This window comes from Bactrocera oleae, chromosome 6 (genome assembly GCF_042242935.1).
Source record: "Bactrocera oleae isolate idBacOlea1 chromosome 6, idBacOlea1, whole genome shotgun sequence".
NCBI classification, from domain to species: domain Eukaryota; kingdom Metazoa; phylum Arthropoda; class Insecta; order Diptera; family Tephritidae; genus Bactrocera; species Bactrocera oleae.
Genome location: NC_091540.1, coordinates 1,482,606 through 1,492,671, shown reverse-complemented (window position 1 = coordinate 1,492,671; position 10,066 = coordinate 1,482,606). Strand labels below are relative to the sequence as shown.

The 10,066-nt window shown below is 30.8% G+C and overlaps 2 protein-coding genes across 2 annotated transcripts; both read right to left on the bottom strand.

Annotated features, from left to right (window-relative positions):
• Positions 1-728: 728 nt before the first annotated feature.
• Positions 729-2,030, bottom strand: LOC118680110 (uncharacterized). The gene has a single exon (XM_070111420.1). The coding sequence runs from the start codon at positions 1,972-1,974 to the stop codon at positions 958-960; it is 1,017 nt and encodes a 338-aa protein (XP_069967521.1). The 5' UTR covers positions 1,975-2,030; the 3' UTR covers positions 729-957.
• Positions 2,031-8,554: 6,524 nt separating this feature from the next.
• On the bottom strand, positions 8,555-9,766 carry Ocho (ocho). Its single transcript, XM_014244516.3, has one exon. The coding sequence runs from the start codon at positions 9,611-9,613 to the stop codon at positions 9,035-9,037; it is 579 nt and encodes a 192-aa protein (XP_014099991.2). The 5' UTR covers positions 9,614-9,766; the 3' UTR covers positions 8,555-9,034.
• Positions 9,767-10,066: the final 300 nt, after the last annotated feature.

Here is a 10,066-nt window from a genome sequence, read left to right as displayed (position 1 = left end):
CCAAAAGCTGAATGTGCAAAGAATGGGGGGTGTGGTAAACAGTAGGAATAATATGTTTATAAACAGCTGTTGGTTATCGATAAACATACAAGTACGCTCAAACACAGAGAGGTGAGCGCTTAGGCACTTAAGTATCGAGAATAAGCGATAGTTTCTTTAAATATTTTAAATAATATTATTTAAATACAAATTTTTTTGCCAAATTTAAAATAATTTTCTTTGTTTGCTATTTGTATATACAGAGTTTTATGATGAGTTTCAATGACAATTTGCATTTCTTTATCCCCACTCGTTTGACAGTTATTTATAGTGGTCATTTCTGCTTCCTTCGATGTGTTAAATTGTGATTTATTAAATTAGTAAACGATTTCGTAATTATAAATGAATTGAGTTAAATAATAATTCTTTTGGGCGTTTCAGTGAACGAAGTATAGTGAGTTTAATGTTATATTTTATCCAACATCATTGAATTAAAAATTGAAAATTTTATTTTTAAATTGAATATGTAATAAAAATTGAAGTGCAAGAAGTTTGGGAATTCAAATTGCGAAAATTTTATAAATATATATATATATATATATATATATATATATCATAAATTGTAGTAACAAATTAATAAATATTTTTCAAATTAAAACTTGGACTGGATTGGATTTGGATTAAAACACTATAATTAAAAGCAATTCAATATAAATAAGACAAAAAGAGCTAAACTATGTTGATATTTTATTAAAAATAAGTTTTTATTTTCAAAAGATAACCAAAAAGGTAGAACACGAAGTATGCAACGCGAAGAACTGTAAATTGTGAAACAATTTCTTTTTCTAATTTTTATTTACATATATGCTTGGGACTAAAAAAATATTTTTTGCTTTTCATATAATAATATTTATATTTTTAATAAAAAAAAAATATCCCAATAATCGGATATTTTTATTTTTATAACTAACATATATATCAAGCATAAATAAACCTTGAATTAAACAAAATATTTTCTAACAAATTATTAGCGCTAATTTTATCAAATGACGAACGCTTTGATTTGTAATCGGAGATTTCAGTAGATGCTTTAGATATCTCACTATAAACTGGATGCGTGTGCTCCAACATATTATTTGCTATTGATTCTTTAATTTCGATCTTATGTCTTTCCAAGACTGCCGTACTCGGAGTTTTATCAGACTCAATTAAAGCTATATCCGATATATCATTTCTAGTTGCAATACTACTACTTGCTTCTAGATCGTAACTTTCACCAAACAAGCTTTTGCTAAAACAACTTTCACTTTTTGAGCTTTCCCCGCCAAAGCGTTCACTATTGCAAAAGTCATTTTTCACTTGATTTTCCGAACTTTTTGTCAAGGCCCCACTTATGTGTTTTGATTTCAACCTTTTCGTCATTTTAGTATAATTTTTTGTTTTGAATAACTTGTCCTCGTTAATAGACCTCTGATAAACGGCCTGTTTTCGCAAATTTAGTATGTCTTTTTTTGTCTTATTTGTGCTTGGCGTTGTATCTGTTGTTTTCTTCGAGTTAACTATTTTCGTAATTATTTTAAACGGTTGCTTTTTAAGTTGTTTATCTTCATCTATAGATCTATAATAGATTTCTATCTCAGTGCCATCTTCTGTGTTAATCACGCGCTTCAGTCTTCTTTTTCGTAGACCTTCTCCCTCGCTTGAGTTGTCTATTTTATTTCCTGTACTTGTTTCTAAATATTCATTGTAGTCTATGCCAATTAGTGGGTCTTCGGCTCTCTGCAAATTCTGTATTTCAAGCTCTCCGCTTATTTCGTCAACACTTTTATTGATAATCGAATTTTTCGTCACATTTATAAAACAGTCAGCTGGTTGTAGTGTTGTCCTATACTTATTTCCATACTCATTTTCATGTTGTATAACAAGATGACCCGGTATTATTTTGGTAATAGTTTTATCTGGGTCAAAGATACATTTAAAACTCTGTGATTTCATATCGTTAATGCCTGTGACTAACGCTAACCAGCAGCTGATTGAAAATATCACTCTGATAAACTGAAAATGTGGGTGGAAGATGGTTGAAAAAAATTAGTTTTACTAACAATTTTAAAAATTTTTTCACATACCTTCATTATTGAAGCGGACCTTTGTTGTTCTATATATTAATATTCGTTAAACACTGAATTGCAAAATACAAACAATTTATATTAAACAAAAGTCATGGAGTGCTCATTGTAATATGTGTAACATTTCAATTTCAACGACCTTTAACTGGAGATGTGAGAGAGATATGAAAAAAATTGTAAAAAAATCCCCAGTAAGTACCAGGAATATTTCAAATTAGAATAGTAGTCGCAACAGTGGTAAAGAGTGGTAAAAACTATTTCTTAGCTAAAAATTTGCAGTTTCTTACATTTACTTTAGTTTTCTTAGTCTTTAACAGTATTCAACTGCGCTCAAACATTATATATTTGACTTGCTTACAAATCTTATATTGCTTTATTACAACTATAAGCTTGTCATGACTACGACTTATGACTAAAATATTACACCTATAAACTGAACTGACTAATTTCCACAAATTACCAATTTATGAAAAGTAATATGAATATAAAATATATACAGCAAATTCAGCCGAGCTGAATATGTATATGTATAATTAAAATTTCTTATTTAAATACATTAAAATGATTGAAATGTAAATTAAGAGCCCAAAAATGTCTCGTTTATAATTAAAATTACAAAAAGTATAATTTCGAACATATATAATATATGGCTGCTTTCGAGTTTTAAAATACAATCTACAGTACATTGTTTTAAAACTCATTATAATAGCCACTTGTATTACGCTTTGTTAATTCAGCTCCCTATAAAATTGCTGAATTGAATAAAAAAATTTATTTTCCCATTATAAAAGGGATAAATTTTAGTACCATATGCCAGGGGTTTAGGTATTAATAATAGCTTTCTGGTTGTAATTTTGTAAGCATTTAATAAATGCTGAATTAATATACTATTTATACTACTATTTATTATTATTTAAATATTCCTGCTGAATAGCATGGTATAAGTTAAATTTTTATTTGAAACAATTTACAACTTAAACCCATGTTTTATTCTCTTTAGCTGGACTTTTTTGAGCTGAATAGTTTCAAAATCATTTATTTATTCTCATTAGTTTGATATTTAACGACCTGAATGACTTCGGAAATTACTTGTTCAAAAAATTAAGTGCATATTTAATATTTTCGTTAGCTGAATTAATATTTTTAGAAGCTGAATGGAATTAATATAAGTGAATAGATATAGAATAACATTTGTGCTATCTACTGTTACTCTTTTCTTAAATATAATCTGCTGAATAGTTACAAATATAAAGTGATTTAATTGATTTTTTATTAAAATTAATAATTTTATCAAAATTACTAATTGATTTGGCAAGTTAAAAATATATAATAGTAAATATTTGTTATATTTTCTAAATGTTATATTTTCATTGTTTTCAGATACCTATAAGACTACTTTATTGCTCCGTATATTTAAAAGAGTCTTAACCATAACTTATTATGTGCATTTAGTTTACTGCATAGCTTAATACAGAGCTTAAAAATGTACACTTTCCATTATAATTTTCAAAATTGGTTATACTCAAGTGAAAACTTGCGTTAAACGAATATTAATTACTTTTGGTTAATTAATTTTTTAGCTGAATTGCATTTTATTGTAGCTGAATTAAGTTTTATTGCGGCTGAATTGCTTTTTTTCTAACTTAATTGCATTTTTTTGTCGCTGATTTGCTTTTTTTTGCAACTGAATTGCATTTTTTACAGCTGAATTGCCTTTAAATGCTCAAAGGAGGTGTTGCATTACAACACACCAACATACATATGCTCAATAAGAGCGTTGAATAGCTTGAAATGCACTTTTACCGAATTGCATTACTAAGACTACATACCAAAGTGACTTGGGTAAGTTATAGGTATAGTATATAAGTACATACAATCATACACAAACAGAATTGCTATCAGGCAGCGAGGAGACTAGAACCGGGCTCAAATTCTGTTTGTGAACATACAGATATTTTTTTTACTTAAGTGTATATATGTATGTGCATAACATTTTTGTGCATGTAAGCGTATATGCATTTGTAAGCCCCCATATAGCTATATACCCCCTGTGTTGTTGACTTCTGGCAAGCGCTTACACACTTCCCCCTTTTAAGGCACAGCTAATATAGAATATACATATAAATATATATATATATATGTCATAAGTAAGTATATTTGTGTGTATGTATGGTCATACATATATACTTAAGTCGTTGGCATTGCGGCCCCACGAACGAATGAGGCATATGAATGGGTCCACTATTGAAAGCCGAGTTTTATCTCTGTATATGTATTTTTGTTGTTTTTGTTTGTTTGTACTTTCTTACAGCATCGTCATCATTTTTGACGAGGAGCCGTTGTATGATGTTTTTTTATGTTGTTGTTTAAGTTTTTTATTTTATCGCTTGCTGATAAACACGCTTATGTGCACCCTGTATATGTGTGTATACCTATATCATACATATGAAACGTTCGCGCTTGCTAGACAGGCAGTTAAACGACAAGGCAGTCAATCCTATTGCTTTCTTCAGAATTCTTATTTGTTTGTTTGATGTGATTCTCGCGTGTTCGCGGGAATGCGTGTGTTATCGTCATATATGTCTTTTTTTTGCTTTTTTTGTATTTTTTATGAATCGTTGTTCGTGTTGTTGTTGTGTGTTTTTAATGATTGCTTCTCCGCTGAAGTTGGCGGCGGTGTTGGTGTTTGGTGAGCGCTTTGATTGCCGTTTTATGTGTCTGCACACCCTCACACATACATATGTATGTACATATACATATACCGCCTATATGCATTATCTTTATGTGTATGTGTGTATATTTATCATTTATTTATTCATGCATACATACATACACTATTCCTATGTATGCACATTCACATGGACCGGGTCCGCGCATTTTATCGCATTCCGAAAACCATTTAAATTTCGCTGCCACGCACACGACGCGATCAGTACGAAATGAACAACGCGAGTTGACGCGACCTCAGACGTGTCGCGTTCGCTGACCAGCGCGCTCCAGTAGTGTGGTGTGAGCGCGCGCGTGCGCCCCCGCTCTGCGTCAAAGGTGTGCGCTGTGGGCTGTGGAATTTTGGCGGACGAATACATACAAATGTGTATGTATGTGTGTATCGCAAGGACATCAACGAAGCTCCTGCCGTTTTCGTACTCAACACTGGTGCAAAGCTTTAAAGCTCATGGAGCTTATTTGCGTAGAAAGCTTTAACAACTCCTCGAGTGTTTAGTTGTAGCGAGCAAAATGAAGGATTAAGCAGCTTATCCAACAAAAACAACAAACAAATAATATAAAAGTGAGCGCAAGGAAGTTAGAGTCCTGAGAGTGCCAACTATACAACTTGAAACAAAGCGCTTTTGCAAAACATCGGCAGCATTCATCGACTCTTCGCGCCTTCTAGAGCGCGTGTCAGCATAAGTATTGAAAAATGCCGCGCTACTGCCGCCCGTGCTGTCTTATATCCTGTGGATCAGTGCAATATTATATAATTAATTTGTTTTTGTTTTCGATTTGTTTGTATGCGTGCGTGTGTATGTTTAATAATAATAATTTTAATATGAATTGAAAAAATATATATATCTTCTATATAAAATTGTGTGCTTGTGTTTTTTGTATTTGTGCGCGTTCTAAAGCTTTAATTAATTTAAGAACAACAAAACAACTTTGTGCTTTAATATTTTTATTTTGCTTAGTTTTAAGTTATTCTCGAAAACAATTTTTTACCTAATCGCATTTCAACACAAACTTTATGTATGACAACAAAATCTTCGAAAGTCTTCCATTATGTTATGCATAAATTTGTGAGTGCAACATGCGTTTAAAATTTATTTTAATTTTTAAGCTTAAATAATTATTGTAATTATTTTATGAAAAGAAACTTCAATATGTATGTAAAAAATACATATAAACTTTGTAATGAAATTGAAAAAAAAAACTAAATAAAAAATTTAAAAGAAAACAAAAGCATTTAAACGACTTTTTTATTTATCAGTATTTATCTACTATTTGTAAACACCTTACACGATGTTAAGTTATTCGTTAATTTTTTTGTCTGCATTTTTTAAATTTCAGTGATCGCCTTGGAGTTATCTTACAAAAAAACGTTCTATATAGTTTTCTCAGGGTCTTTAAAATATTTGTTTGATTCAGTGATATCTTCTTGCTGCGTACTAATTCTGTCACCTCTTATTTAGGTATTGAGTTTTAGGAAACTTTATGTTGTAGTGAGTTAACCCTGGAAAATTTAGATTTTGTTCCTCTATGGGGAATCATTTTATCTTCCGAAAAAGTTGCTAATTATTTATATTTGATATGTTATGATTTTATAGGTTAGCAAACCAAGCTCCTGATACTCTTTTACAAGTTCGTTCGGAGATATAGGTTAATCTTAATATTTCCTTGTCTATCGCCTCTAAGCCTCATCTCCATATTCGATAGGATATAAAAACTTTACAAACGTACTCGAAAATAATGTAGATTTCGAAAAGCTACGATTTTGAAGTGAACTTTTAATTACATACATAATGAATGAATTAATTAATTTTACCACAAAATTAAAAAAATTCTCTTCAAAAACTTTTCTGTAACTTTTAATTTGTTATGTGCTTAACAATTTTATTTCATGAATTCATGACTCAGTCAAGAATCATATAATTTATGTGCCACAATATTTGTCGTTATAACTATACATTCATATGCCCAATTCTTTTAAACTTTTTCAATAAATCTGCTTCTACATTGTAGCCATTAATGAAACTCGATATCATACAAAAATTGTGGAGCTTCGTCTGCAAGTGTGGCTCGTATTCATATATACATATACCCAGCCATATACATACATACTTGTATACAGATATGTGTAGTATAGTATCCATAAATATATCTAGCTAAGTATTTATGGCAAGCTTTAAAATTTTGCAAACATATTATACATATGGTATTTACGTACACTTGTGTGCATGTGTAATAATAGACTCGCAAAAAAGCTGTTGCAAATGAAGTCATAAAAATTTGAATTCGCCATAACAAAAATCATTTGAGCCGGTCATAAAAAAATTGCGTTAAAATGAGGCAGCATGGAATTTCATTGTAAAATATGTGTGGTTTTAGCAAACAATATTTCCAGTTATGCAGAAAGCGCATGAAAAGGTAATACGCGTTTTGAAGAATTAGTTTTTTAATCATAATTTTTCAAAATTCGAAATAAAATTAAATTTAAAAGAATATATTTTGATTATTAAAAAATGTTTGCTGTTATTAATTTAATATTAATTTAACTAATTACGTTTGAGAAGATAATAATGAAATTATTAGAATTGTTCATATTTAATCGCTTCTGATTTTTCTGTGTCTAATTAACAAATTAAACATTGTTTAAAGTATTTTTTTAGAATTAAAAATTTAGTGAAAATATATTATGTAGTATTGTCAGCATAAGTTGTCAGTGAGGTCTTTTATATAATAACAATATTAAAATTTGTATTTGATAAATAATTTTTGTATATATAAAAAACAAAAATATCTATATATATTTATTATTATGTTTTCAGTTTTTGATTTAAATTTATTTATTATTTTTGTTATTTAATTTTTTTATTTTATTTTTTAGGCTAACAAAACAAATAAGAGGTTCAGCTTTTTGGAGTCATTCTATAATTCAAAATTTTTGTTTTAGTGGTATGGTTTTAAATATATCCAATTTTTTCTAGGTTTTAAACTTCGAACACAAAGATTTTTTTATGTATTACTTAATAAATTAATTTTATTTTAAATTAATTTTATTTTAAATTTATCTCATTTATATCATATTATGATGGTTTACCTTATTACTTAAGTTGGTACTACAAGTCAACTAATTTTTCTTAAATTAAATAAATTTAGTTTTAGTATTTAAATAAATTTGTACTATTTGTTTGAAAACTAAAACTGTTTAACATATATATTGTAAAAAAAAAAAATGAAAAATCCAAAACATGTTATTTTTTTTAATATATTAAGGTAATAAATATATTTATAAATATTTGAATTGTAATCTTTTGGGTCTGAACTATTAAGAAAAACTAATTTTGAGGCTACTATTCTGGCTTAACTGTCATAAAAAAAATAATATTATTAAATATTGTAAGTAAAAAAAAAATAATAATGAGAGAAAAAGTCTTTTAGATTTTGTAATTTTTTTGCTGAAAATAGTTTAATTATTTGTGACTTGTTTTTTGAATATTATTACCGAAGTTGCGACTGCAGCAACCGAGCAGTTGAAATATACATACTGTATATATATGTACGTTTATGAAAACTCACTAATCCTCATTTCAAAATTCTAATTATCCCAATACATAATAAATGAATAGAGAGTAAATTTTAGTTTTTTTTTTAAATATTTTTTATTAAATTTTTTTAATTGCATAATTTTTGAGAAATAAGTAAACTTAATATTTTAATAATTTTTAGCCATAAAAATGCAAATATTCTTCAAGTTTTAATACTTGATTGTTCCTCAGCCTTTATTTTGTACAAAAACAGGAGCTCTACTCATATAAAACTTTTAATAATTTTTTTCCTTAACAAAAAATTAACAAAATTACTTCTTTCAATTTCCTAACAAATGCATACAGAAAATAGCTCGCTATTTTTCTTGCGAAAAGCAGCTGTATTTCCTAACAGCATTTTTACAATTTCTCACTGTCTATTCTTGCGTTACAACCGCTACTCCAGCGCTTACTAATGCCCATTTGATGCCAAAATTTCCCGTCTACGCGTGCTTTCCACAAGGTCGCAGTGACCAAACCTTGCTGCTTGCAGCGTGCGCGCGAGTGCCGCTTGGCAGACGCCGGTAGCCGTTGAAAATCCCTTTTCTGCATTAAACCCGAACGTAATTTCAATATCCTACAACTTCAGTGTCTCAGCTTAAATTATTACAACATCAGCAAAGCGGCCTATGCTTGCCCCCAACGATCCATAAAGTTCCACTGAATATTGTACGGTTCGATGGTCTGACGTTGCAGCGAGGTCCAGAAGAAGGTGCCGGCATTGGTGCGCGCAAAATGCACGGGCACATAGAATTCATCCTTCTCCACTGTCTGCAGGCGAGGCGTGCCGTCTGCGTTGTAGACAACGATAGCCGCGCCATCCTCGCACATGTGCATCTCCTCGACAAGCCGCTGCTCGAGATCTTCATTGGCACGATTGTCCATCTCGTTGGCGAGCCACTCGAAATCGGCATCGCGTTCGCCATTCGGCGAGGCAGCGATGTAAGAGTTGCGTTTCTGTTGGCTTTTCGTGCGCGACTTGAAGACGCGTCCCAATAGCGGTTTCAGCAGGTTCTTGATGCGACGCGAGGGTGATACTTTGGATTTTTGCTGTATGGTGGACCAGTGTTGCAGGAGTGAAGTGTGTTGTAAGCTGCTCTGCTGCAGAAGTGTTTGATTTGTTGCGGCAATGTAACTGTTGTTATGTTTATTGCTGTTGTTGTTGCAGTCATATTGCATTGACATGTTGTTGATTGCTGCAGACATATTGTTTGTTGCTTGAGTTGTTGTTGTAATGTTAAAGATTTCACTTCAAAAAATCAGAATTTATATAATTTTGGGCTTCTTGCTTTCAGCTCTTGGCTACTTCTTTGCTTGCTTGGAAAGATATTGCTACTAGTTGTTGCCACATGCGTTGCTCAAACGTGAATGTCTGCTCTGCACGCTCTTGCACCGCTTCTTATAGTTTCTTTTCAACCACAGCCTTTTCTGAGGTGTAAGCAATGAGAGCGCCTGTGCGTATGCGCAGCATCTCAGCCAATCAGCGCGCCCGTACGAGCGGCAGGTGCGCGCCAAGAAAAATTCCCAAGCATCAAATAACACTGTACACGTAGCAGTTATGTTGGCGTTGTTATTGCTGCTGTTGCTCTTAGTGCAATGGGATACTTTAACAATCAGCGTCTCAGCGCACACGTGTGCTCTCACAAGGATCAGCAAATA

What these genes read in the sequence shown, in the direction of transcription:
- LOC118680110 (XM_070111420.1), bottom strand. Translation starts at nt 1,974, where the DNA reads ATGAAATCACAGAGTTTTAAATGTATCTTTGACCCAGATAAAACTATT.
- Ocho (XM_014244516.3), bottom strand. Translation starts at nt 9,613, where the DNA reads ATGTCTGCAGCAATCAACAACATGTCAATGCAATATGACTGCAACAAC.